The 27,689-nt window shown below is 65.8% G+C and overlaps 1 protein-coding gene across 1 annotated transcript; it reads right to left on the reverse strand.

The window, feature by feature from the left end:
* Positions 1–3,194: 3,194 nt before the first annotated feature.
* On the reverse strand, positions 3,195–25,958 carry MYO1A (myosin IA). The gene is made up of 29 exons (XM_074934740.1): positions 25,824–25,958; positions 22,173–22,324; positions 21,715–21,830; positions 20,212–20,306; positions 19,911–20,015; positions 19,117–19,163; positions 18,726–18,789; positions 18,062–18,160; positions 17,734–17,837; positions 16,757–16,904; positions 16,406–16,524; positions 15,824–15,910; positions 14,531–14,596; positions 13,796–13,900; positions 12,875–12,937; positions 11,970–12,170; positions 11,261–11,487; positions 10,394–10,594; positions 9,868–9,961; positions 9,254–9,403; positions 8,628–8,696; positions 7,987–8,073; positions 7,357–7,431; positions 6,555–6,689; positions 5,736–5,842; positions 5,425–5,557; positions 4,618–4,770; positions 4,118–4,245; positions 3,195–3,622 (listed from the first exon to the last, which is right to left on the reverse strand). Exons 2-29 carry the CDS (start codon positions 22,293–22,295, stop codon positions 3,499–3,501), a joined length of 3,225 nt encoding a protein of 1,074 aa, XP_074790841.1. The 5' UTR covers positions 22,296–22,324; positions 25,824–25,958; the 3' UTR covers positions 3,195–3,498.
* Positions 25,959–27,689: the final 1,731 nt, after the last annotated feature.

Below are 27,689 nucleotides of genomic sequence, written 5' to 3' on the forward strand. Positions count from 1 at the left end.
GGCCTTGCCGCAGCGGGCAGGTGCCAGCGCCAGGGCTCCAGCTGCTGGCCTGTAATTACAGAGCCTAATTACACTGGCATTTGCGTCTGCACGGGGCTTTGGCTCGGGGGGCGAGGGGCGGGGAGGGGGCGCAGCTGTGCCAGAGCCGCGGGCAGAACTCCAGGTCCTGCCTTGGAAGCCGGGCGCCGGAGCCGCCTGCGAGCGCCCCGGGGCCCGTCACCCAGGCTGCAGCGGCCCCTGCTGGTCAGTGAGGGCGTGAGGGCGCTCTGGCAACAACCTCGCACCGCGGCTGGGACACGACAGGTGGGCCCGGATGGCACGGGAGAGACCAGGCGCCTTTGTTAGCGCAGGGCCGGAGACCCTGACCACCTAGGGGAACAGCCTCTACCCCCAAGATCTCCCACCCGTGGGAGACAGCACCGCCCAATGCCCCCTCCTCCTTCCCAGGGCCGGGCAACGCAGCCCCCCAGCCTGGCCCCAGGACCCAGGCGGCGTGGGGAGGTTGCAGCCAGAGCCACCCGCGGCTGTGGTTTGGACCAGGGCTTTTCAGTCCAAGGTCTCGGGGCTGGAAGGTCTGGCACATGCCACCTGCAATGCCCCTTACCAGGCTGGCACCCAGCCCACCCCTGCACCCAGCGGGGCAGCCACCTGGAGAGGGCTGAAGTCTGGCTGTCGGCGCCGGGTGCTGCGGTGACAGAGGGACCCCCGAGGGAGGGAACCGCCCAGTGAGAGGGGAGCCTGGTGCTGCGGCCCCCGCATTCCCATGGGCCAGGGGGTCTCTCCTGGCAGAACTGATGCTGGCACAGGGGTGGCGGAGACAGGGCCTGTAACGAAGTGGGACTGTTCTTAATGTTTCCTCTGAATAGTGTGGGGGTGCCTCAGTTTCCCCTATGCAGTTCTTAAGTATCTAGGGGGTGGGGTAAGGGTGTATGATCATTGCAGAGCCCTAGAGGGCAGGTGTGTGCAGGGGTCTGGACACAGAGAATGGCCGACACCCTGTGTCCTGGCCACTGATGGCCTGGGCCCTTCCCTCCTGCAACGTGAGAGCTAAAGGGTTGGAGAATAAAGGAATCCGGTGACCTCCTGGCCCGGGAAAGGGACAAAGCCCAGAGGAGGGGGGGCTGGAGAGAGTTTCAGTTTGGGGCTGGCTGGGCACAAGGAGTGAAGTGCAGACGGGGTTGTCTGGCTCACTGCTCCCCAAAAAGGACCCAGCTGAGGGGTCCTGTTCTCTGCACCTGCAAGCTCTGTGTTAGACCATGTCCCTGTCATCTAATAAACCTCTGTTTTACTGGCTGGCTGAGAGTCACGTCTGACTGCGGAGCTGGGGGGCAGGACCCCCTGGCTGCCCCAGGACCCCGCCTGAGCGGACTCGCTGTGGGACACGCAGGGAGGGGAAGAGGATGCTGGATGCTCCGAGGTCAGACCCAGGAAGGTGGAGCCGGGTGAGCTGTGTGTCCTGCAGACAGGCTGCTCCCAGAGAGGAGACTCCCCAGAGTCCTGCCTGGCTTCGTAGGGAGCCGTCCCAGAGCATCACTCGGGGACCCCGTGACAGGGCCGTTCACCACCCAGGAGAGGGAGGCAGAGAACCAAGGGAAGAGGAAGGACTGAGGGAGAGGCTGAGCGGGCGCAAAAGCTGCTGCCCCCCCTCCCGCCTAGCCCCACGGCACTCGGCCCTGCACTTGCCCATAGGCTGGCGGTCAACGCGCCGGGGACTCAGCCCTGCCACGCTGGAGCCAGGACCCTCCCCGCGCCCACCCTGAGAAACCCGCCCTTGAATTATCTCCGCTGGTGGCTGCAGCATCCCCCCGCCCCAGCCCTCACAACCCATCCACGCGTTGTCACCTAACTCGGCCTGACAGCCCAGCGGCCCCCGGCACCCCCCAGCCCCGGCTCGCGAACCACGCGACCAACCACGGGCCTGGTTCTCTGGGACTCCGGGCTTGAGGCCGGGCAGGGATATGGGGCAGGGGGAGGCTTGTATAGGATATGGGGGGACACCAGACATCTGGCTTCAAGTCCCAGCTGCACTACTGCCCTGTGGCGAGACGGTGGCCACTTCCTGCCCCACTCCATGCCTCAGTTTCCCCTCCCACCCCTTCCCTATGAAGCTCCTATGTGCTTTGAGACTAAGGCCCTGTACAGCACCTGGCGCAGCATGACCCAGGTCTCCTGAACACTACTGTAATAATCAGAGCTAGAAAACGCCTCGAATGCAGCCTTGCCCGCGGAGACGCCCCGCGCTCAACCTCCCTGGCTGGATGGGGCCAGCTACAGCTGGGTAAACCAAGCCCCTCAGTAGTTGTGATAGGGACACACTGGCCATCACGGGATGATCACTCACCCTTTGGGGTCTTCTCTGCTGGTTGCAACGCCCAGGGGTGCCTGTGCCCCCCAGACCCCACACGTCAAAATCTCACAGCACCGTGCAAAGTTTCATTCCCTCCCCCACGTGGTAGGATTATCATCCCTGGTATGCAGAGGGGGAAACTGAGGCAGGGAGTGGATGAGATTTGATCAAAGAGTCTCCGTTCCCAAGTCTCCCCCCTCAGAACCATTAACCCCCCCTCCCCTCACTCCTCTCCTAGAGCTGGGAATAGAACCCAGGAGTTCTGGCACCCAGCCCCATCCCTGCGCTAACCCACTAGACCCCTGCACCCAGAGCCAGGAATGAAACCCGAACTCCCAGCCTGACGAGCCCCCAGCTCCTAAGTGGGGTGTCTACGCCCCACGGCACAGCTGGAGATGGGCTGTGCCAACTGCTCCACCTGCTGGCTTGGAAAAAGAAAGCCAGGGTGGCAGAGAAGAGCCAGCAGCTGGGATGGTGCCGCGGCCCCTCTGCTTGCCCAGGGTACCCGAAGCAGCAGCAAAAATGCCACTATTCTCGGAGCTGGTCCGGCCCCACTGCTGGCCCCTCTGCTCCTCAGCCAAGGCCGGTGGCATCTGTGCCCCGTCACCCTGGCATCTGATTAATGGCACCTGACTCAGGATGCCAGGGTTCAATCCCCCGCTTTGCCATGAGCTTCCCAAGTGACCTAGCCTAGGGCAAGTCCCGTGGGCTGCAAAATGGGGATATTTCCAGGAGCCCCTCAGGGCCAGGCTGGCTCTCCCTGGGGGTCTGAGCAGCGCCTGGCACAGCGGCGCCCCTGGCGCGACCATAACACACATAACGGGGCAGAACCCGTCCGACTTGCTCCGATATTTAATGTTATTTGCGCCGATCCCCACCAGAGAGCAGGGAGCCGGCCTCGAGTGAAGATGATTCCCCCGCACCCCCACTCCGTGGCCTGGACAGGGAAGGGCTCTCATCAGCCAGGTATAACCCTGGCCTCGGGCTGCCTGGGTTTGCCGAGAGACTGGCAGAGATCAGAGCGGAAGGAGAAGGGTCCGTGCCCCCAGCTGGGCGGGATCTCGCCCTATCATGGGTCCTCGAGCATCAGGTTCTCATCTGCTGGCATCGCGGCTTCCCAGATGTCCCTGCCCCGTAGGCGTCCTGGCGCTTCAGTGGACCAGGACCTCCATCTTGTGGCTGCCTTTCTTTTTGCAGACGGGCGCCGCCCCGTTCTTCTCGGCCGTCTCCACGATCCGGATGACGATGCTGCCCTTGCTGAACTGCGTGGAGAACCTGCACGGACCCCCGGGCGCTCTGAGATCAGTGGCGGGATCCTGCCCCGGTCCCTGGCGCGGTCCCACCCCTCCCTTCCCCCCAGGGATGCCCAACACACCGCCCCCTGCTGGGGAAAAAGCCGGAGCAGCAAGCAGTGCCAGGCTGCCACAGCTGCGGCTCAGAGCCCGGCCTGCCCAGGCCATCGCAGATCTGGGCTGAGACCCTGGCCGTGACCCTCTTGGGCTGACAGCAGGATTTGAATCCATGCCCAGATCGCGCTAGAAGCAAGAGCCTCCAAACCACTGGAGCTAGAGGATTGGGTCCCTCAGCCAGCAGCGGTAATAGACTCTTATCCCCTTCCAGGCAAGCCACCAGAGGGCGACAGAGACCATCACGCGCCTAGGGTAGGTGACAGTCATGCCCATCGGCCCAATCAGAAGCCTCCTTTTCCCCTGGCCCCCCCGCTCAGGCTCCACTCCCCCCCCCACTGTTCTGGCCAATCCCTGCCCTTACTCATCAGCCACTTGGAGGTTGAGCGTCTTGGCGGTGGTCTCCAGCAGCGTCTGGTGGAGCTTGGTGACGAGCTCGATCAGGTGGTCGCTGACGAGGAGGAAGTCCCCCTTGGTTCCCACTGTGGAGGTCTAAGGGGGGGGAGCAAACACAGGGACGCCCCCCCCACATTTTAGCTCGCTGGTACGGGGAGGCGGGGGTCTCCGGCCACCTCCCACCCAAGCCGCAATGCCTTCTGGGAATGCATCACAGAGTTTTCCAGCACTGCTCCACACAACCCTGGGGGCACCCAGGGGGACTGGTGGGAAAGGGGGGGTCACGCACAGCCCCCCCCCCCGGAAAATCCTTTCCCAAGGTCCCGTGGGGGAAGCTGGTTACACTTTCCCAGCATGCCCCAGCTGGGAGCATGTGTGGATTTGAAAGGGTCCCGGGCAGCCACGAGCGCTGGCCCTTCACCCACAGGGCCCCTTGTGCCCCGTCTCCCCCCGGCCCCGGGGCCGTACCTCATTGAGGTGCAAGACGAAGAAGCCATCGGAGAAGCGGGTGACCGAGACGCTCCGGATGTCGCTCAGGCTGACCACGGTTTTGGGCTGAGCGGCCTTGGCGTCGGCCAGGATGATGTGATTCTTGGTGAGCAGGAAGAGCCGGGGAACTGTCTGCAAAGGAGCCGGCAGGAGGGTGAGGGCAAGTAGGGGCTGCCAGACACTCGGGGGGGAGGGCCGTCACCCCCCAATCTGCACCTCGGTAAACCCCAAAGGGGCCAGGACGCCAAGTCCCAGGAGGCCTCAACACAGGGCGAGCTCCTGGCGCTCGGCTCGGGTGCACTGCACGGCCCGTCGGGGCCCGATCCCAAGCAGCGTGGCCTAGAGAGGAGCGCCCAGGATGGGCACACAGGTGACCTGGGCTCTGTTCCCAGCTCTGGCCGGGGTAACCTCGGGCAAGTCACTGCCCCGCTCAGTGCCTCAGTTTCCCCCCTATAAAAGAGGGACGACTATACTGACCTCCTTTGGGGCACGCTTGGAGATCTCTGGATGAAAAGCGCTAGCTAAGAGCGACGATTTATTATCCCCTGCCCAGAGAAGGGGATGGGGACCAGCCGGGCCTGGGGACACCGGGACGACCCACAGAACAGGTTGGGGGGCAGCAGAGAGCCGTGCCAGGGAGACCTCGCTGCAGCTGGCCGGCAGAGGAGACAGCGGGAAGTCAGGGGCTTGGGGCAAGCTCCTAGCAGAGACCAGGGGGAGGCTGGTTCCCCCAGGGAGGCTCTGTGCATGGGCCCTTCGGCCCGGGCCGGGGAGGGGCCGCCATACCTTGCCATTGGCCCGGTTGACTTTTCGCACGGTGTCGGCCAGAACCAATTTGCCCTCGGCCGCGGTGTGCAGCGCCCGGTACTTGGGGTTCTTCCGGAGACCCAGGTACTCGCCCTGGAATGACTGCTGGAGGCTGGAAGAGACCAAGCGGGACCCATGAGCCGCCCGCCTGCCCCCCCCCCACCCCCAACCCCTCGCTTTAAATCACGAGCTGGGGTCCTGCTGCCCCACCCCGACTCTGGGATTGGGAGCCCCGCGCTGGAGGACCGAACCCCCCCCCAGAGGTCTGACCCCCCCCGCCCCATGCTAACCTCTTGGCATACAGGGTCTTCTTGTCTTTGAAGAGCTCGCTGGCACACAGCTTGTCCTGCAGGAGAGCTTTCCTCTGCGGAGTCAGCTGGTCCCGGTACTTCTTACCCTGCCCAGGGGAGGAGGAAGCCGGGTCAGGACCGGAACCCGGATCCCGCCTGCAGAGAGGGCAAAGGGGGGGGGGCGCCCACCAGGACCCTAGGGGAGGTGAATAACGAGCACGACGCAGGCAGGGAGACAGCTGCGGGGAATCACAGCGGGCAGCTCCCCGGCCAGGAGCAGCGAGGGGCTGATGGGCCGTTGTTATTTATGACGCATTGGGCAGGTGCACCAAGAAAACCCAGAGGGAGGCAGGGCGGAGAGTGGAACTACAGAGGTCGCTTCCCCTGCCACTAAAATGCAGCCACCTCTGGAATTGGGACATGGCAGCTGAGGGACAGGCATGCAGCCAGCTCTGGAGCGGGAGGGGGAACTTTGCTGAACGGGGACTGGTCACCCAGCACTGCAATGCAGCCATCTCTAGGATGGGACACGCTAGCTGCTGGTACCAGCTACTGCACAGGATTCACTTCCCCAGCACTGAGATGCAGCCGCCTCTGGGGTGGACATGGCAGCTGATGAACAGCTGCCTAATGGTTAGGAGGGGACGGTCAGAAAAGTGCCTCCCGCTGAAGTGCAAGGAGGGAATTGAGGGAGGCAGGACGTAGCTCTGCTGGGGAATCAGGGGGTCAGACCCTCTCCCCGCAGTGACAGCCATGGGATAAGCAGCCGGGACCGGGGTTTGGCCTCTCCTCTGACAGGAGCCGTGCGTAGCCTCAGACCTTCCAGAGGTAGAATATTTTCTTCAGTTCCTCGTTGGTGTTTGCCAGGAACTTGTAGGGGGCGGCGGGCCAGCTGCGATCCGTCACGACCATGGGGGGAAGGTTGGTCCGCAGCCCCAGGAAAAACTTTTGCACCTTTGGGCGACGGGGAGCAGAAAACACAGGGGGTGAAAATGCAGAACCGTCTAGACGGAAACCGACGAGGTCCTAGAGCGGGGCTGCTTTCAAATGGGTTAAATTCAAACCTGGGAGCTGGATCGCCCCAGAGGGTCTGCTCTAGAGGTTTGAAAATGGTTCTGGAGGCTTCGATTTTAGACAATTCGACATTTTAAAAACCCAACTGGGAAAGTCCCCGGGTCCCATTCCCGCCCCCACCCCCTGCAGCCATCCAGTCCCCGTCCTAGGGCCAGATCGGAGCTGACGCCCCCTAGAGGGGACAGACCCCATGCCCCATTTCCCGCCCCCTGGAACCATCCAGTCCCCTGCCCTCGGGCCGGATTGGAGCTGGCACCCCCTAGAGGGGACAGACCCCGTGCCCCATTCCCCGCCCCCTGGAGCCATCCAGTCCCCTGCTCTGGGGCCGGATTGGAGCCGGCGCCCCCTAGAGAGGACAGACCCCGTGCCCCATTCCCCGCCCCCGGGAGCCATCCAGTCCCCTGCCCTGGGGCCAGATTGGAGCCGGCGCCCCCTAGAGGGGAAAGGACCCATGTCCCAGTCCCAATCCCTTAAGCGGTTCAGCGCCCCCTTTGAAGATTTGCAGCCCGTTGTCCATTCCCTCAGCCCTGGGCAGGCCCCGACTCACCAATCTCCTGTAGATGAAATTGGCCAGGGTGGTGGATGCCCCAGAGCGGAAATATTTCTTGTATTCCTTCCGCGTCTGCAAAGGGAGACGCCCCCGTGAGCAGCCCCGTGGTGGGCCGGGGCGTGAGACGGGCCGGGCGACGGAGGGAACCCGCCTCTCTCCTGGCTAACCCCACTTGCTTTTCTCCTGGACTAGCCCGCTGGGCAACCATCTCACCGCGCTCCCTCCCTGGCTGCCCCAGACCCCGGGCTGGGCCGGCCATCGCCGGAGAGCCCCGTTCCCAGCTGTGACCGGGCTCTGGAGCGGGGCAGGAGCAGAGAAGACAAGCTGCCCCCAACCCGACAGAGGGCCAGGGCGGAAAGACAGGACAGTCCCGGGACAGTACGAGAGAGGCAGGTGCAGGAGGACCAGCCGGCAGGGAAAGTGGCAGGCCTTTGGCCCGGGATCAAGTCACGGGCCAAGCACGCATTAGACCGGGCACTGGGTGCCCAACGGCTCCCCGGCCGCCGGCAGCGCCCCCGAGCGGGGAGCTGGGGCACGGCAGCGGGGTGGACGTGGGCAAAGGCTGACCGGAAGCCATGGCACAGAGGCCCCACGGGGGCGCCGGGCCGGCACCTGGGCTGCGGTTACCTTGTACCCTTTCCAGTAGGCGGAAATGGTGGCCGAGGCCTGGCTGCAGCGTTTCTGGTGCTTCAGCTCCCGCAGGAGCCTGCGAGACTGCAGAGAGGAAAGGGCGAGAGATCAGAGCCCCGCCGGAGCCCTGAGGAGGAGGAGGAGGAGGAGGAAGGACAGACGGACACGGAGAGACAGACCAAGAGACTCCAATGCACCAGAGCCCGGCCCCGGGAGGAGCGACTCGGGCGGGGCACAAGCCAGGGTCCTGGAGGGGGCGATGTGCTCCAGCGAGGCGGTGCCCCCCGGAATCACAGCTCCCCTGGGGTCCAGCCGGCCTCTTACCGGGACTCTGGGACCAATCTGCCGCCCCCCTCCCTCGGGCCCGCACCCCCCACCAGGCTCCCCAGCAGCGCCGAGCACCCCATCCCACTCGGCCCGCCTAGCCGTCCTGCAAAGATCCCCGGCGAAGGTTTCCACCACGCTGGGCCAAATATCGGTGCCTCCCTCGCGCCGGCCAGATGCCCGCTGCCTGCTGGGCTCATCCCGACGGCTCATCCCCCATGTGCGTCTGCAGGCCCCGTGCGGGCTGCCAGCCCGGAGAGATGCTGGCTAGGGTGCGGGGTGGGGGGGCTCTCCAAGAGGCACTGCCCCCTCACCTTCCATCCCCGGACGTAGGCCTGGATCAGCAGTGCCGAACTCTTCATCTGCCCGTACCGCTTCTTTTGCTGCAAAGGGGAAAGTCCGGGTGTGCAACGGGCGACGGCGGGCGGGGCGGGGCACTAGGCTGAGATGTCAGCAAGGGCCGGGCATGGCTTCTCGCAGCCGGGCACTGGGGGCCCTGAAGACCTTTCCCCCGGGTCCCGTCCTGGTGGGTTTGCACACACCCCGGTGCCAGCCCAGAGCAGCCCTGCGTCCGAACGGAGGGTTTAAGGGGCAGGACGGTCTTGCGGCTCAGGTGGGGATCCCGGACACCTGGGTCCTCTTCTTGGCTCAGCGCAGACTTTGGGCAAGGGGACGATCCTCCGTCCCTTGTCTGTGTAGGCCGAGCGCTGTGGGGCAGGGCCTGGCTCGCGACCCTCCCTCCGTACAGCAATGGGGCCCCGATCCCGGCCAGGTAACTCACCTAAGAAATGCCCCGCGGTTTCACTCGGGAAGTCGCGTTAGCCTGAGCAAAGTCCCGCCCGGGTCAGGAGGGGCCCTGATCCAGAGCGGGTGGGAGAGCAGCCAAACTAAGGGCCCCCCCGGGGCTGAGGAGAAGCGGGAGGGGACGGGGGGGGGTTACCGCTTGTCCCCGGAACCAGGCCGAGATGACGATCTGGCTCTTGCGCATCTGCTGGTAGCGAGTACGGCACTTCCAGCCGCGGTAGGTGGCCTGGATCAGCGAGGCCAGTTGAGCCACGCGCAGCCGGCGCCTGTCCTCCAGGTCGAACAGCTGGGGGGGGCACAGCAGGAGGGTCAAAGCCAGGCTGGGGAGCCAGGACGCCCCCCCCAAAGCACATTAACCCTTCAGGAGCTGCCTGCGGCAGGAGGCCGCGCACGGACACCCCAGCGACGAAAGGGGTTGGCAGGGACCATTCCCTGGCGTCTGATCTCAGCGGGGCTGGAACTCAGGGTCCCCCCCCCGCCCCGGCTCCAGCCCTAGACGCCCCACAGCTCAGCCCCCAGGCCAGTCGCCCCCGGCAGCCCAGGACCGGCGCCCCCTCTCTCGGGACGCCAGCTGAAAGGGCCAGGGATGCCCCACAGCTTCCCGGGCAAGGGGGCAGGACTCGGCATTGGCAGCTGGACCCGCCCCCCCACTGCCCCCCCACCCACCGGGGGTGTTCCCAAGCAAACCTCCCCCCTCCGCCTCGTATTAGCCCGTTCTCCTACCCCCACCCCAGCCCGGCAGGGACTCACGGTGCGTGGGGTACGGATGAAGATCTTGGTGTGCCCGTAGGCCAGCTCTGCCGGGGGGACGCGCAGGTCGGTCAGCAGGGCCTGGACGCCGTCCCTGCGCCAAAGACCGGGCTCAGGCTCCTGCTCCGCGCTGGGGGCTGCTGGAGCTCCGGGCCCCCCACCCCCTACAGAAAACTCCCAGGGGGAAGAGGTGGCCCCCAGGAAGCCACCTCACTGCAGGAGTAGGGGTGGGGCAGGCAGCGGGGGCCAGGGCCAGGGTGGTGACCAGCAAGAGGGGGGCAGCGCCATGGGGCTCAGCCAGTTGGTGCTACAGCCTCCCCCCCGGGCACTGCCAGCACCTCTGATACCTCCAGCCCCCCCCGACCCTCCCTGCGTGGGGCTGACATCCCCCCCCCCCCCACAGCGCTCCCCTTCTCAGCATCCCCCCCAGGGGGCACATCCAGCTCCCCTCCCAGGCTGCTCCCCACCCAGCAGGGTGCTCCCAGCCCCCACAATCTCCCCCCCCCGTGCTCCTCACCCCCCCTACCTGGCACCACCCTTCCACTTGGGCCAGGTCTGCTTGCAGAGCATCTTGTAGCGCTCCAGGCATGGCTCATAGCCCTGCCGGTAGGCGTAGCCGGCCCGCCGCACCCGCACGTTCTCCAGTAGCCCCAGGTACCGGACCTGCATCTGCACCAGCCCGTCCGTGAACACGCCGGGCTCTTTGTTGTCGTTGGGTTTGATGCACCTGGGCCAGAGAGGGGATGAGGTTAGAGAGGGCTCCACTGTGTGTCAAAGCCCCTGCATTGCTCACAGCCCAGGGAGATTCTGCCCTCACTCCACTGTGTGTCAAATCCCCTACACAGCCAGGAGAGAGTTTCCACTTGAGCTGCTGTATTTCATAGCCCCTGCACTGCTCACAGCCCAGGGAGAATCTCCTCACATGCCAGTGTATGTCAAAGCCCCATCACTGCTGAGAGCCAGGGAATTTCTCCCCTCTGTCTGCTGTGTGCCAAAGCCCCTATACTGCTCATAGCTGGGGAGTTTCTCCCCTCACTCCACTTTATGTCAGAGCCCCTACGCTGCTCCTAGCTGGGGAGTTTCTCCCCTTGCTCCGCTGTGTGTCAGAGCCCCTACGCTGCTCATAGCTGGGGAGTTTCTCCCCTTGCTCCGCTGTGTGTCAGAGCCCCTACGCTGCTCATAGCTGGGGAGTTTCTCCCCTTGCTCCGCTGTGTGTCAAAGCCCCTACACTGCTCATAGCTGGGGAGTTTTTTCCTCACTCCACTGTGTGTCAGAGCCCCTACACTGCTCACAGCCAGGGAGATTCTCCCATAGTGCCTGGGTTTGAAAGCGGCAGGCGCTGAGCTGTAGCCCTGCTCCCACCCTTTCCTGTGGGAGCCCCGTCCCTGGCCACCTGATGTAGTTGGGGTTCTTGGAGTAGAGGTTCTTCATGAGCGTGGCGACCGAGGCCTTGAACTGGGAGCCCGCGGTGGGGGGGCGCCGGAGGGAGGCTTTCTGGGGGTCCCCCTCAGGGAAGAGGGAGTGCAACAGCTCGTGCTGAGCTTTCCACATGGCCTGCGAGAGGTCGCGGAACAGCAGGTCGTTGTTCTTCTCCACGAACCCTGACACGTTGTAGGTCACCTGCGGGGAGATGGACCCACAGCATCACTGAAAGGGGCGCCCCTGACTCCCCAGGGCTGGGAGGTGGAAGGGACCCCGAGGTAGAGAGTCCTGGCTCCCAGCCCGCTCACGGCTTACCTGCTCTAACCCCTGGACCGCACTCCTCTCCCAGAGCCAGGGACAGAACCCAGGAGTCCTGGCTCCCAGCCCGCCCCTGCCACCCCTGCTCTAACCACTAGACCCCACTCCCCTCCCTGAGCCAGGGACAGAACCCAGGAGTCCTGGCTCCCAGCCTGCCCCCACCACCCCTGCTCTAACCACTAGACCACACTCCCCTCCCTGAGCCAGGGACAGAACCCAGGAGTCCTGGCTCCCAGTCCCCCCACTCTAACCCCTGGACCCCACTCCCCTCCCAGAGCTCCCTTGTCTAACCACTGGAGCCCACAAAGGCCCCCCCACGCCGGGCAGTGCATGCTGGGAGTTTGGAGGGTGCCCCCCCTCACCTTGCCGGCATAGTGGTGCACGCGGAAGCAGGGCCCAGCCAGGCTGGCGTCCGTGACGTGCCGGGCGTTCTGCGTGGCTCTGCTCTCGTAGTGCTTGTGGCTGGCAAACACCTGGCTCAGCTTGGCCAGGAAGGTCTCCTCGGTCACCAGGCCGGGACGCAGGCATTCCTCGTCCAGCATGGCCAGGATCCCGACCTTGCTCTGCGCAGAGCCGGCGGGTCACGGACCTGGGGCCAGCCGGGTCCGCAGCGCCCCGCACTCCTGACCCGCAGCCCCCTGCTAGCCCAGCCCTGGGCTCCCCACCCAGCTCTGCGGTGCCCCGCACTCCCGACCCGCAGCCCCCTGCGCTCCCAGCCCTGGGCTCCCCACCCAGCTCCGCGGTGCCCCACACTCCCGACCCGCAGCCCCCTGCGCTCCCAGCCCTGGGCTCCCCCACCCCCCCCAGCTCTGCCGGTGCCCCTGGCTCCCAACCCACAGCCCCCTGCTAGCCCAGCCCTGGCCTCCCCCACCCAGCTCCGTGGTGCCCCGCATTCCCGACCCGCAGCCCCCTGCGCTCCCAGCCCTGGGCTCCCCCACCCCCCGCAGCTCTGCCGGTGCCCCTCACTCCCGGCCCGCGGCCCGCTGCTATTACTTTCCAGTACAGAAAAGGTCAATTGTGCCAAACCAGCCCCTGGTCCAGGTCGCCCATGTGTGCAGGGGCAGGTGCCAGCGATACAGGGAAAGGGCTGAGGGGGCGAAATGCCCCCTTGGCAGGGACTGGGCCTGGCCCCTGCTTAGGGCCGGTAAGTGGTGCCCATGTTTTCTCCTGGCTCCTCTGGCCAGGGGTGGGGAGCCCCCGCCCGCAGGCCCCCACCCGCCAAGAGCGGGTCCCATCCCCACCGGCCGTGGCTCAACCAGCAACTCACGTCCTCAATCAAGCTGCAGATGATGCTGTTGTCAAAAAAGTCCACCGGTGTCCACTGGATGCCCTGGGGAGGAGAGCGGCCGTCGGACCCACTTCCAGTCCAGGCTGCAAAGCCCAGCTGGATTTGGGCGTGGGGGCTGGGGTGCACGGGCCGGGGCCTGGGAGCCTCACACCAGAGGCCGGGGGGTGGGGGAGCTGGAGTCCGAGCCCCTGGCCCAGTCTGGAGAAAGTCAAGGGGCCGAGCCAAGAGAGGCCCGTGCGGGATTTTTAAACCCCCAGCAGGCGGAGTTGACGCCAGGAGCAGGAAGCAGGACAGGGCTGGTTCGCAGGGATGCCACGGGGTGGCCCTGGGCCAGGAACTGAACCCAACAAAGCAGCCGCGACTACGTCTGTCTGACCCATTGCTCTGGCCCCGTGACCGCGCTGGGCCCCCGCGGTCACCACGCGCCGCCTGCCTCTGCCCATCGCCCCACCGGCCGCAGTTCTCACTCGGGGCTTCCCGCCCCGCCCCCGGCTTCGGGCTCCGGCGGGATCTGGGGACCAGGACGTCCGGAGCCCCGGGGCTTTGTGCGTGTTTATTCCCAACCTTCCTGTTAGGGTGCAGCCAAATCCGGCCGCGGGGGCCGGGGGGCCGGGCGGCCGGCAGCTGCTGGGTGGGGTGGCTGGAGCAGCGTGTGGACTCCCGGGGCGCGGGGGGGGGGGGGGGGAGGAAATAAGTCATTTCCAACCCCCCCCTCCTGACAGCTGAGGCTGTTTACTGCCCTGGCTAAAGGCCTGTAACTTCAGTGCCAACAGTCGCCCGTCGGCCGCGTGCCGTTCGCTGGGGGGCCATCGGGGTGCTGCGCTGGGCGGGGGGGGCCGTATTGGCAGGGGAACAAGAGGCAATGGGCCCCCCCCGGCGGCTTCCCAGGGCCCCCGATACCTCCCGCACGTATTCCTCCTGCTCCTCCTTCAGCGTCAGAAGGATGAAGGCCTGCTGCAGCTTCTCGTTGCAGTAGTTGATGACGAACTGTTCGAAGCTGTTGTTCTGGGCGAGAAGGAGAAGGCCGAAGGGCCCGTGGGACGAGGGTTCGGGGCCACGTTCCCTGCTCCCCCCAGGGCTGCTGCTCTCGGCAGGAGGGTGCCGCACCCAGGAAGCCGGGAGTATGGCAAGTTTACCACCCCGCCCCCAGCTCTGCAGGGCCCCTCAATCCCAATCTGTAGCCCCCCGCTAGCCCAGCCCTGGGCTTTCCCCGCAGCTCTGCGGTGCCCCTCGCTCCCGACCCACAGCCCCCCTCAGCCCCCCACTAGCCCAGCCTGGGCTTTCCCCCCAGCTCTGCAGTGCCCCTCACTCCTGACCCACAGCCCCCCTCAGCCCACTGCTAGCCCAGCCCTGTGCTTTCCTCCCAGCTCTGCGGTGCCCCTCGCTCCCAACCCACAGCCCCCCTCAGCCCCCCACTAGCCCAGCCCTGGGCTTTCCCCCCAGCTCTGCGGTGCCCCTCGCTCCCGATCCGCAGCCCCCCTCAGCCCCCCGCTAGCCCAGCCCTGGGCTTTCCCCCCAGCTCTGCGGTGCCCCTCACTCCCGACCTGCAGCCCCTGCTATCCCCACCCTAGGCTCCCCAGTTGCCCGCTGCCCCGCACAGGGGAAGCCGAGCGGCCTGCCATACCCAGCACTAACCTGGAAAATCTCGAAGCCGTAAATGTCCAGAACTCCCATCACCTTCCTCCGCTCGCTCGAGTCCACCTGGGCAAACAGGGGGACTCGTTACCCATGGACTCGCCACATCCGGAGGGCCCAGCCTGGGCTCCAGGGAGGGGGCAGGGATCGTGGGGGGGGGGAGGGGCCACCGTTGGATGGTTCAGCACAAGAGCTCCAGCAAAGCCCAGGGAGGGGGGCAAGACTCAGGGTGAGGGCAAGGTGGGGGGGAGAAGCCGGCAGATGGGAGGACAGGGAGGTGGAAGGGGGGGGCACTGGGAGACAGCGGGGATGAGAGCAGGGGATTCAATAGCCTCTGTCCAGCGGTGCAGGGAGCCCCCCAGCCCCCCGCTGGCCAGGCTACATACAGCAGCTCCCGCGCCTTGGCCAGGGGGGCTCCCGCTCCGAGGGTGTGACCATGTGAGAATGTTCTTAACGTTTTCTCTGAATACTGTGTGGGTGCCTCAGTTTCCCCTATGCATTTCTTAAGTATCTAGGTGGGGGGGATGTGACGAAGTGGGACTGTTCTTAATGTTTCCTCTGAATAGTGTGGGGGTGCCTCAGTTTCCCCTATGCAGTTCTTAAGTATCTAGGTGGTGGGGTAAGGGTGTATGATCATTGCAGAGCCCTAGAGGGCAGGTGTGTGCAGGGGTCTGGACACAGAGAATGGCCAACACCCTGTTTCCTGGACACTGATGGCCTGGGCCCTTCCCCCCTGCAACGTGAGAGCTAAAGGGTTGGAGAACAAAGGAATCCGGTGACCTCCTGGCCGGGAAAGGAACAAAGCCCAGAGGAGGGGGCGATGGAGGGAGTTTCAGTTTGGGGCTGGCTGGGACATGGAGTGAAGTGCAGACGTGGTTGTCTGGCTCACTGCCCCCCAAAATGGACCCAGCTGAGGGGGTCCCATTCTCTGCACCTGCAAGCTCTGTGTTAGACCATGTTCCTGTCGTCTAATAAACCTTCTGTTTTACTGGCTGGCTAAAGGTCCCGTCTGACTGCGGAGTTGGGGGGCAGGACCCTCTGGCTGCCCCAGGACCCCGCCTGGGCGGACTCGCTGTGGGAATCGCAGGGAGGGGCAGAGGAGGCTGAATGCTCCGAGGTCAGACCCAGGAAGGGGAAAGCCGTGTAAGCTTCTTGCCCTGGAGACAGGAGGCTTCCCCTGGGGAGAGGAGGCTCCCCCAGAGTCCTGCCTGGCTTCGTAGGGAGCATCGCCCGGGGACTCCGTGACAGAGGGGTTCGAGCCCCACCTGGGGCTGGCGTCTCCAGCGCACCCACCTTGATGCTCTCATTGATGCGGGTCACCAGCCAGTTGAAGAGCCGGTTGTAGATGTTCTTCGCCAGGGCATCCCGCCCATAGCAGCCCTAGGAGCAGAGGCACAGGGGCTGGAGGCTGGCAGCTACGCAGGGCGGCTCAGAGGGACCCTGGGGCTGGGCCCACGTGGGCCAGCCCCGCTCGGGGGGGAAGAACCTGCTCCTGAGCTGGTGATTTCAGCCCCAAGCCAGGGAGCTGAGCAAGGGAGGCTCAGACAAGAAACTTCACGTCTCGGCACCGGCCCCATCCAGGCCTTGCTGGGCACCAGGGAGCTCCCGCGGCCGTGGGACTGAGCCAGAAAAGCCCTGAGCCTGGGACAGCCCTGGCAAGAGGAGGCTGGTCGCTGGGGGGGGGAGAAGGGGGGGGGCGCGAACGTGGCTCAGCCCCACCGCTAACGGGGTGCGACGCCTGTTGGGACCTGGGGGGCGCTGGGAGGAGATACAGGGGTGCAGGGTTCAGGGGGCTGACGGAGATGTCTGCACACACCGGACATGGCAAAGGGAAGGGGTCTGGCTCTGGGCCTCCAGCCCCGTCCCCCCGCTCACCTGGGCCACGCTCAGAGCCGTCACCACCTTCTCCTGCTTGGCCTCCACGGTGCGGGAGCACAGGGCCTGCTCCAGGACGTGCTCCGGCAGGCGGATCAGCTCGCAGATCTCCCGCACAGCTGCATGGGGAGGGGCCTGGTTAGCTCCACGGGGAATGCCGCCGGGGGGGGCGGCTGGGCTGCTGGGGGGGGCAGGAGGCGAGACCGTCACGGGATCAGGGAAGGGGTGGGTGAAACCCAGGGGAGGGGGCCTCGGGAGGGGCGACTGGGGAGCCAATCCTGGGCTGACGGTGCCAACAGGGTGCCTGGGCCGAGGGCAGGGGTCCCGTCCCACCGCGGGCCCCCGCCTGACCTCGTGTGTCCTGGATGCTGCAGGACTCTATCCCGCTGGCCTGGAACTGGCTGTCCAGCTGCACGTTCCCCAGCTTGAGCACCACAGCCGTCACCTCCAGCAGCGCCCGCACCTCGGCTGGCGAGAAGCCGATGACCTTCATGGCTTCCTGCCAGGGAGACAGAGGAGTGCAGAGTTTGGGGGTCTGAGTGTGGGGTGCAGGTCTGGGGGTGCAGAGTTTGGGGTGCAGGTTTGGGGACCTGAGTTTGGGGGCTGTGACGAAGTGGGAATGTTCTTAATGTTTTGTCTGAATACTCTGTGTGTGCCTCAGTTTCCCCTCTGTGTTACTCAAGAATCTAGGTGGTGTAGGATAAGGGCGTGTCCTCGCAGTGACCCCTAGGGGGCAGGTGTGACGGCCAACGCGCTGCAGAGAATGGCTGACACTCTGTAGCCTGGCAAGGGTGGCAAGTGGCAGCCAGGCCCCTCCTCTGCGAGGATCAGCTGGAGACCAGGTGACCTGCTGGCCCGGGAAAGAGACAAAGCCCAGATTGGGGGGGCGGGGGGAAGGGGGGGACACTGTGGCTGGGCAGCTGGAAGGGGTCCTTCTCCAGGGTTGGGACTCGGGGGAGAGTCCCTGGTGGGTGCTAACCAGCTCCGTCCTATGCTGGATCCCCGGCGACTAGCAACCCGTCGGTCGCCCACTGGCTGGGAGTCTCTGCCGGCTGCGGGTGGGGGGCAGGGCCCTTTGGGGGGGTGTCAGGCTCCCCTGGGGGGGGGGGACTTGCTGCAGGGAGCACACGAGGTGACCGAGCTGGTTCCTTGCCCCGGGGGAGACCCCGCCCCAGAGTCCTGGGCAGCTTCATCCGGAGCAGGTGCCGAGCACCGGGCCTGGGGCCCCGTGACAGGGGTGCAGTGTAGGGATTTGGGGGGCAAGTTCAGGGGGTCCCATTTTACCCGGACAGACTGATTCACCCGCCCCCCCCACCCCGAGGCTGGACCTGAATGGCTCGGAAGTTGGCCGCGTCGTCCACGCCCGGCAGGCTGCGGTCCTCCTGGCCCAGGTATCCGTAGCGTCTGCAGTCCCGCTCCAGCTTCAGCTCCCCTGCGAGAGGGGACAGGCTGCGGCTCAGCCAGGAGCAGCCTCCCGCCCGGGTCCCCCACACCTGGCACTCGCCTGGGTCCCCCCGGCCCTGCCCGGGCTGCAGCGATGGGCCCCAAACCCTGCCTCCGGCCCCCAGCCCAGTGGGGGCACTGCCCAAACCCCATCCCCCGACACAGCCCCAAAACCCCATCCCCGTCCCCCAGCCCAGGGGGCCCCAGCCGTACTCAGGAGCTGGTCAGATCCCCCGGCCAGGAGCTGGTAGAAGATGTGGAAATTCCTCTCCCCTTTGACGTGTCTCACGACGCGGGATTTCTCCAGCAGGTCTGCAGCAGGGAGAGCGGAGGGGAGACACGGGGGAGCCCTGGCTCAGTGTTGGGGTCACCCACAACACCGCCGAGGGGATCAGTCCCCAGGAGGCTGCTGGGGTGGGAGGGGAGAATCGGTGCCCCGGGGGTCACTGGGGGGGCAGACTCTGTGCCCAGCGGGGGCCGCTGGGCGCGGGAACATCCGGGCCCCAGTTGGTGCTGGAGGGGGCGGGGAGCCGGGTGCTCGGGCAGGGGTACTGGGCGGGGGTCCAGCCCCTATTGTTCCATTTTGCCGCGCTGGGAACGGATCTGTGGCCCTGCTCCCCGGAGGAAGCCGAAGCTCCAGCTAAGGGGTGGAAGCAGCTGGGAGCTTCGGCCAGGTGCCCCCCCCCCCCCGAGGCCCCACGGTCCCGCTCCGGCCTTAACCCAGTCCCTGCTGGGTCCTGGCGCACTGCGCTGCCCTGGCACAGGTTGGAGGGCACGGTGCCCGCACACTCCTCTCCAGCCAGGCCTGCACGGAGCTGCTGGCCCCGGTCCCGGCCCGGCCCCTGCCCACGGGCCCGACGGGGCTCGGGGCACTTACAGTTGCTGATGACACCGCCCAGGGGCTCGCCCTTGAAGTCAAACTCCACGTCCATGTACTTGCCCTGGGAGAGGCAGAGATGGACGAGTCAGGGGGCAGGACAGGACGGGGGGTTGCAAGGGTGGGGGAGGGGAACGTTGGGGGGATGGGAGTCGCAGGGCAGGGTGGCACTGGGGGGGACGGGAGTCGCAGGGCAGGGTGGCACTGGGGGGGACATGAGTCACGAAGGTAGGGGAGGGGGAAGCTGGGGGGACAGGAGTCGTGGGGAGGGGGAAGCGGGGGGGGACATTAGTCGTGGGGGATGGGGACAGGAGTCGTGAGGGTGGGGGAGGGAGACTCTGGGGGTACAGGAGTCGAGGGGGAGTGGGGGGCTGGAGGCAGAACCACTCACGAATCTGGAGGAGTTGTCATTGCGGATGGTCTTGGCGTTACCGAAGGCTGCAACGAGAACGGGGGGGTGGGGAGGGATCATTATTTGTACCTTTCGTGGGATTCCCCCCACCCCTCACCTGCGGTAGGGCAGCCCCTCTAGGGTGGAGCAGGTGTGGGGGATGTGCCACGGGCAGAGCGCGGGGGGCTCCCCGTTGTGGGGCGCGGCCAGGGTTCGAGGCTGGTATGGAGGGAGGGTCAGACGAACTTGGGGCAGAGCCAGCTCGGGTCAGGCTCCCGGCGGGGAGAACACCTGGGAGCCCCGTGGCCTCTGACACCCCCCGGGCTGGGGGCCGGGGCACAAACCGGCCAGGCCCCGGCAGGGGGAACACCTGGGAGCCCCGTGGCCTCTGACACCCCCCGGGCCAGGGGCCAGGGCACGAACCGGCCAGGCCCCACCAGGGGAAACACCTGGGAGCCCCGTGGCCTCTGAAACCCCCCGGGCTGGGAGCTGGGGCACGAACCGGCCAGGCCCCGGCAGGGGGAACACCTGGGAGCCCCGTGGCCTCTGACACCCCCCGGGCCGGGGGCTGGGGCACGAACCGGCTAGGCCCCGGCAGGGGGAACACCTGGGAGCCCCGTGGCCTCTAAAACCCCCCGGGCCAGGGGCCGGGGCACGAACCAGCCAGGCCCCAGCAGGGGGATCACCTGGGAGCCCTGTGGCCTCTGACACCCCCGGGCCGGGGGCTGGGGCACGAACCGGCCAGGCCCCGGCGGGGGAACTAGGGGCTCTTCTCAGGGCCAGGGGGCACCCACCTTCCAGCACCGGGTTGGACTGCAGCAGCTGCTCCTTCACCTGGTTCACCTCCTCACCCTTGCCACACACGGCGGCCACGTAGGACATCACCTGCTTGCTGGCCTCTGCGGGGACAAGCAACGGCCCGGCCATTGGGGCCTGTCAGGCTCCTGGCTGCACAGAACGGGGGGTGACTCTGTCACGGACCCCCACATGACCTCCCCCATGGGAATGACTCGGCTGACGACCCCGCGGGGTTCGCCCGCCATGCCTAGCCCCCACAAGCCCAGGCTCGGCCGGGGGCGGGCATCCCCGCCTCACCTGTCTTGCCCGCACCGCTCTCGCCCGTGATCAGGATGCACTGGTCCTTGTCGCGGTCCCGCAGGGAGTGATAGGCATCGTCAGCGATCGCGTAGCTATAAGGAGGGGGTGGGTGGGGGTAAAGGGAGAGGGGTTAGAAGGGGACAGACCCCCCCACCAGCCAGGGCTCCCCACTCCCCAGCCCAGAAGCCTGGCTGGAGGCCCGGCCTCGGGGGTCTCGGCTGGGCTAGCAGGGGGCTGTGGGTCAGGAATGAGGGGCACCATATCACACAATGCTTGTTCCTAACCCCTGCCCCCCAAGCAAACACTCCTGCGAGCTGCGCTGAAGCGGAGTCAGGGACCCTGTGCACCCCCAGGTTTGACTCAATTATACATAAGCCCTTTATGGACTCGTCGTCCCCCCTGGGACAGGACGGGCCGGGAACCCCCCCTTGCCGGCAGCTCCGGGAACCGGCTTAAGACTCTGATTCGCGCCACACCAGCCACCACGGCTTGTAGGGCTTTGAGTCACTGCCAACCTGGGGCCAGATCTGAGCCGGTGCCCCCTAGAGGGGACCGACCCCATGCCCCATTCCCCCTCTTCCTGAGCCAGCCAGTCCCCGCACAGGGGCTAGATCAGAGCTGGTGCCCCCTGTGACGAAGTGGGACTGTTCTTAATGTTTCCTCTGAATACTGTAGGAGTGCCTCAGTTTCCCCTCGGCATTTCTTAAGTCTCTAGGTGGTGGGATAAGGGGGTGTGATTGTTGCAGAGCAAAGGGCCAGGGTACATAAACGGCGACACTCTGTCTCCTGGCCACTGATGGCCTGGGCCCTTCCCCCCTGCAAGGTGAGAGCTGAAGGGTTGGAGAACAAAGGAATCCAGTGACCTCCTGGCCCGGGAAAGGAACAAAGCCCAGGGGAGGGGGGGCTGGAGGGGGAGTCAGTTGGGGCTGGCTGGGGACGAGGAATGAAGTGCAGACAGACCTGACTGAGGGGTCCTGGTCTCTGTACCTACAAGCTCTGTGTTAGACCATGTTCCTGTCGTCTAATAAACCTTCTGGTTTCCTGGCTGGCTGAGAGTCCCGTCTGACTGCGGAGTTGGGGGGCAGGACCCTCTGGCCCCCCCAGGACCCCGCCTGGGCGGACTCGCTGGGGGAAGCGCAGGGAGGGGCAGAGGATGCTGAATGCTCCGAGGTCAGCCCCAGGAAGGTGGAGCCGGGGGAGCTGTGTGTCCTGCAGACAGGCTGCTCCCCGAGAGGAGACTCCCCAGAGTCCTGCCTGGCTTCGTGGGGAGCCGTCCCAGAGCATCGCCCGGGGACCCCGTGACACCCCCTAGAGGGGAAAGGCCCCATGCCCCCTTCCCCGCCCCCTGAGCCAGCCAGTCCCTGCACTGGGGCTGGATCAGAGCTGGCGCCCCGTAGAGGGGAATGACCCCGAGCCCCATTCCCTGACTCCCCAGTTCGCCTCCACCTGGGGGGGCTCGCTTAGCGATGGCCCCCGCCAGCCTCCGCCCGGCCCACTCACATGTGCGGCTTGACGGCGAAGAAGTTGCAGTTGCGGTACTCCTCCACCGTCTGCGGGGAGTAGACGGGCAGGGGCTGGTACGGGTTCACGGAGATCACCACGTTCCCGATGTACGTCTGGGGAGGGAACGCAGAGGCCGTGAGCGTGCGGGGCAGAGCGCGAAGCGTGCGGGGCGTGGGCTGAGCACACCAGGGAGGAAAAGAAGGGACGATCCAGCGTGCGGGAGCATGCCGGGGAGCGAGCCGGGGGCCCGGCAGTCTGCCACAGGCCGCGCCCCCGCCTGTATCGAGTCCCCCTCACCCATCCCTGCCGTACGGGACCGGACCCGGGCCAGGCGGGCACCGATCCTTCCCCGTGGGGCGGTATCCCAAGAGCTCCGTCTCCAGGCTCCTGGGGCGGGGAGGAGCCCCCGATCGGCCCCATTGCTCCCCCCCCCCCGCGCAGCCCCCGACACCTACGTAAATCTCCTGGTGCCCGAACCGCTCCTTGAGGTTCTGCAGCAGCGACTCCTCCGACAGGGGGTCCAGCAGCACCAGGTCCCCCACCCCGGTGGTGTCCAGCAGGGGCAGATTGGCTTCCATGGCCCCAGCGGGCGGTGGGGAGGCAGCCGCTGGACGGGAAGACGGGCGGAGGGGAGAGCAGTGAGCGGAGGGGATCCCTGCTGCCCAGGGACTTAGCCCTGCAAAGGGGGTGCAGTGCGCCCCACGGATTGAGCAGGGGGACTCGCCCCCCCACCCCCGACTTAAGGATCAGCCGCGGCTCACATCATAGCTAGCGAGTGGCAGCCTCTGCCCCCATCTGAATCCACCTAGGAGAGCCCAGGTCCCTGGGTCTAGTGGTTAGAGCAGGGGGGCGGGGAGCCTGGACTCCTGGGTTCTATCCCAGGCTCAGGGAAGGGAGTGGGTCTAGTGGTTAGGGCGGGGAGGCAGGACTCCTGGGTTCTATCCCGGGCTCTGGGACAGGAGTGGGGTCTAGTGGTTAGAATAGGGGGGCTGAGAGCCAGGACTCCTGGGTTCTATCCCGGGCTCTGGGACAGGAGTGGGGTCTAGTGGTTAGAGTAGGGGGGGCTGAGAGCCAGGACTCCTGGGTTCTATCCCTGGCTCGGGAAAGGGAGTGGGGGTCTAGTGGTTAGAGCACAGGGGGCAGAGAGGACTGGTACCTGCTGATAGTTGCAGGGGGGGGCACAATTTAAAAGTTTGTTCCCTTCCCCCGCAAACAGCTTGAGTCACACTCCCCCCAGGCACATCCCCCCTCACCCTCAGCAGCCCCTCCTTGCAGCTCCCAGCTGTTTGCTGCTGCCCAGGGAGGGGGCCCAGCCGGCAAACCCCGGCAGAAATCTGGGGTGGGGCATGTGACCCCCCCCCACACACACACGTTGCCTCTGGCAGGGGGGCCTGGGAGCCAGGACTCCTGGGTTCTTCCCCTGGCTCTGGGAAGGGAGTCGGGCTTAGTGGGTTAGAGCACAGGGTGGGGCAGGGAGGCAGGACTCCTGGGTTCTATCCCTGGCTCTGGGAAGGGATGGGGGCCTGGTGGGTTAGAATAGGGTACGGAGGCCTGGGAGCCAGACAGCCTAGATCCTATTCCCACTCTGCAGCTGAGAGCAGAAGGGAGTCTTGTGTTTGGGTAGCTGGCTCGTTTATGCCGGCTGGGCTTGGCCGGGCAGCCAGGTGCCCCTTCGCCAGCAGCAGGGCTGCCCCTCCCGTCGGCAGCAGGTCCTGAATTCTGGGCCTCTTGCTGAGCTGCCTCCAGGGGCTCCCAGGGGAGCAGCAGTGTGAGGGTCTGGGCATCACTAGACCCCCCAATCTAGCACAGCCAGACGGAAAGGGGAGGGGGGAGGGCCCAGTGGTTAGAACAGGGGTGCTGGGTGGCAGGACCCAGGGGTGTGCCTAGAACTGGGTATTTCGAGCAAGGGCCTGGGAGTCAGGACACCTGGGTTCCCTGCTTGGCATGGGGAGGTGAGTGGGTCAAGCAGGGGATTAGGATGCAGGACACCTGGGTTCTCTGTGTCATCCCCCCTGCCCCTTGGTACCCCACATTCCCCAGCTGTTGATTGTGCAGCGGCCAGATGTGGAACTGGTTTGTTCTTTGGGCGTGAGAAGACAAGCTGGGATCTCAGGGGCCTACAGGGCTGGGGACCCAGGAAAAGCCGCAGCAGGAGCAGGAGGAGGCCGGTGGGTGCGGGGACAAACCCCAAGGGCTCAGAAACAAGCGAGGTCCCCATGGAAGGGCGAGATCCCGCCGCGGCAGGTGGGCCCGTGCCGGAGGGGTTAATGCCGGAGCCAGGAAAGGAGTGAGTCAAGACAGGAAGCCAGCTGGAGCAGGATGCCAGCTGGGGAGAGGAGGAACTGGCTGGGCCATCTTCTGGCTTGCACAGGCCCTGTTCTCCCCTCCCCTCCAGTGCCCCCCTGAACGCTCTGTCCCCGGCTCTGCTCCCTGCCCCCACCCTGTCCCTCCAAAGCAGCCCCCAGAGCCGCCCTGCCAGGAGCCGCATGCCCCGGGGATCTGTCGGCCCAGCCACAGGGGAGGGGCAGGTTGGGGGTGCCCCACAGCTGCCAGCACCCCCGCCTTAGGGCCAGGGGGACAAAGTCAGTCCCGTGTGAACAGAACCCAGGGGTCCTGATTCTTCCACCCCCCCCGGGTACGGCCATGGCATAGCCATTGAGCGAGGGGAGACTCCTCCTTTAGAAGGGAAGCCCCAGCCCCCTCGGCCAGCGCTGGCTGGTCCCAGCTCATGGGGGACGATCTAAGGCTTCGCCCCCCACCGGCCGAGCTGCACTCCCCGGCTCTGCTAGCCCTTCTCTGGGCCCAGCGCTGTGCCCGCTCGGGGCCTGGGCTGCAGGCTGTCCCAGCCCCACCGCTTGGAGGGGGAGGTTACAGGGCGCTCTGCTCCCAGCCGGGCACCCCAGCTCTCGGCAGCTCCCGCTGCCAGCCACACGGGGTCGGCCCTGAACCCCGCTGGCCCAGCCGGGCCCCCTGCGGTGCAGTGGCAAAGAGGGGAGAGGCAACCACAACCCCCAGCAACCCCCAGAGCCTCCCGCTTGTCCCGTGGAAGTTAGAAGCGTAAATGGTTTTGAGGATGGGGGCCCACGGCCAGTCACGCGAGCCAGGCTCCACCCCAGCGGGGCCGCAGAGGGATCCCTGCTTTGACCAGGGGGCAAACGCAGCCCTGGGGGCTGGGGCGGAGGTCAGGAGCGACGGCAAATATTATTAGCAGCAGGATCCTGGCGCAGCTCCGTGCCCGCGACCCTGGGCTCCACCTGACGGCCCCGGGCCTGCAGCAGCAGCTGTCACAGCTCCTGCCTCACCTGCTCCTATTTTAAACCCTTCCTGCCTTTTATAGAGGGGCTTGTTTTTTAAATACAAGCCAACCTTCACCTTCGATTTACAGCCTGCCCCGGACTCTGCCCCGGAGCCATAAACCGCAGGGGCTCTTATCAGGCCTGCTGGAGAAAGTTCATCTCGGCCCCCAGCGAGTGAAGAAAGCGGGTTCAAAGCTGAGGGTGGGGGGAGGCCGTTTCCGAGGCCTGTGTGTGTTTGGGGGGGGGGTACAGGGGAAGGGAGGGGGCTCAGAAGCCAGACCCATCTTCCCTTTGTCTGTTTTCACGCTCAGCCAAGGGTTTTAGGAGGAAGTTCAGTCTCAATGCAAATAACCAAGGACAGCCTCCGGTTCTTCCCCGAGCAGGACCCCTCTGCCATCACAGTGGGGTCCCCCCGTTAGGACAGAATGGGGCACAATGCCTCCGCACCACAACACCATCAGCCTCATGCCTCTGACCCCCACCAGCCCCTGCTCTGCCCCACTTGGGCCCCTGGCTCCCAGAGCAGAACTGCGCCTACCCCGCCGGCCCAGCGGCAGGGCCCCCCCTCCGTTTCCCCAGGAAGCCTGGGGAGGAAAAGAAGGTTTGTCGTCACCCTTGGAAGTTGTGGCCAGCAAGGGCAGGGGGATTTCCTGCAGCCGGGGGGAGGGATGCAGAGAGGATGCCCTCCCAGAAGCCGCCCTGTGGCTGGGGCTTTGCCACCCGTCAGGGTCCAGCGGGCCGCCAGGCAGGCTGGCAGAGGGTGGGGAAGGGACGGAGGCGCTGGACAAAACCAGCCGGAGCTGTACTCACCTCCCTGCTGACACCGCGTGGCTGGCACCTCGGCAAGTCAGGCCGGTTCTGCGGGTTGCTTGGCAGAACAGAGCCAGCTGTGCCACCCAGCCCAGCCCTGGCTCAGAGGGAGCTGTCCATGGTATGTGGAGCTCTGAGGCAGGGCCACCCTGCCTCCACCCTCCTCGCCGTCCTCACCCCACCCACTTCCTCCCCCAGGCTGCGAGGCGGGGCAGCCTCCGGCACAGCTGGACTCTCCTGTTCTTTATTAGGAGCCTTACGGAAGCACCTCCGCCAAGCTCGCTGCCCCAGTGCGCAAGGAGCTGTACAAATGCACAGTGAGACACAGCGCCTGCCCCAAAATGCTCGCAGCCTGACTAGACCAAGGCAGGGCAAGTCTTCCCATCTCATAGCTGGGGAAACCAAGGCAAGTTTTACAGCTGGGGAAACCAAGGCCGAGAGAGTCAGTGACTTGGTCAAGGTCACCCAGGGAGGCAGTGGCAGAGCTAGGAATCGAAGCCAGGTCTCCCCCCACTCCCAGCCCTGTGCCCAACCCCCCACACTACCCCCCCACTGTGTCTCCAGCACTGCCCCGCACCCTGTAATGCAGCAGGTGTGCATGTGGCTCGTTCCCCCAGCCCGGGCACGCGTGGACACGCTCCAGAGAACAGCCACTGGGGGTGGGCCCCGCGGAAAGACGCCCCGTGCGTCACAGAGATGTAGGGCTGGGAGGGACCTACGAGGGGGACCCACGAGAAGCCACCGAGTCCGTCCCCCCCGCGCTGAGGCAGGATTCAGTGTACCCAGGCCAGCAGAACAGCTGCATGGGGCAGGAGGCACTGGGCTAGCCCCAGAAGGGGGGCTGGACCCATTTCACCACCAAGCCAGCCTTTTAATTCTTCTGCCACCCTCCAGCACGAGCCACCAGGGTGTACGACGCATGCAGCTGGAGGCGCACGCCGCGCGATCAGACCGGGGCGCCTTGCACCGCCCACGGCGCCAGGCAGAGATCCACCGCCCCACAGGCCTGGCCACAGGTAGAGAGCATGAGATGCACCAGGGCATTTAGGGCCCAGCCACCGCCCCAGCCATAAACCCCGAGAGCTGCCACAGAAGGTCAGTTCCTCCTTAGCGGCCCGGTGAGATGAGGTTTTACGAGCCTTGCTTTACAGCTGGGGAAACGGGGCCAAAAACCCATTGCATGACCCGGCCAAGGTCGCCAGGGGAATCAGCCCCAGGAAAAGCCAGCAGACCCCGGGCTATTGCTCTGCTGAGTGGCTAATTTGATGCCAGTACAAGAGGGGTTTGTTTGAGCTGGCAAGACGAGCTGGCTGCAAGGAGCCCACTGCAAGCTCTGCTGGGAGGGAAGCCCAGGGGACAAAGCCTTTTCCTCCCTGGTGCTAACCGCCCAGACTCCGAGCACCGGGACACTAGCTTGCACCCCGAAAACCCCGGGGATTTAGAGCAGGGAGCGTTGCCCATAACGTTCCATTACAGTAACTGAGCTTTGCTCCGGAGCGCCCACGAGCAGGGTGCAGACTGGGACCCGGGCTAGTACGAGGTACACGGCGTTACTGATCCCCCCAGGAACGCCTAAGGCTGGCCACAGGCAGGCTCCCCCCAGCCCTGCAGCTGCCGGCGCCGGGGCAGCTCTTTCTTACCCCCGCTCCTTCCCCTCGCAGGGGGCCCTGAAACACGTGTTAACCCCGTGCGCTAAACCGGGGGTCCGGATCTTGTGTGGAGCAGGGACGGGGAGCCAGCGTCCCAGCCCTGAAGAACAGCTCGGTGGGGGCTCGAAAGCTCGTCTTGCTCACCCCCAGAAGTCGGTCCAATAAAAGCTCGGACCTCCCCCACCGTGTGCGAGGCCGGTAATGATTTCACGGCAGA

The sequence above is a fragment of the Natator depressus genome, chromosome 20 (genome assembly GCF_965152275.1).
Source record: "Natator depressus isolate rNatDep1 chromosome 20, rNatDep2.hap1, whole genome shotgun sequence".
In the NCBI taxonomy this organism is placed as follows: Eukaryota; Metazoa; Chordata; order Testudines; family Cheloniidae; genus Natator; species Natator depressus.

Excerpts from the sequence above, each read along its gene's own strand:
- MYO1A (XM_074934740.1), bottom strand. The coding sequence starts at position 22,295 with ATGGAAGCCAATCTGCCCCTGCTGGACACCACCGGGGTGGGGGACCTG. Across the intron at positions 18,161-18,725 it reads GGGCGGTGTCATCAGCAACT|ACCTGCTGGAGAAATCCCGC; the intron begins GTAAGTGCCCCG and ends TCCCTGCTGCAG. Across the intron at positions 12,938-13,795 it reads AGGAGGAATACGTGCGGGAG|GGCATCCAGTGGACACCGGT; the intron begins GTATCGGGGGCC and ends TCTCCTCCCCAG.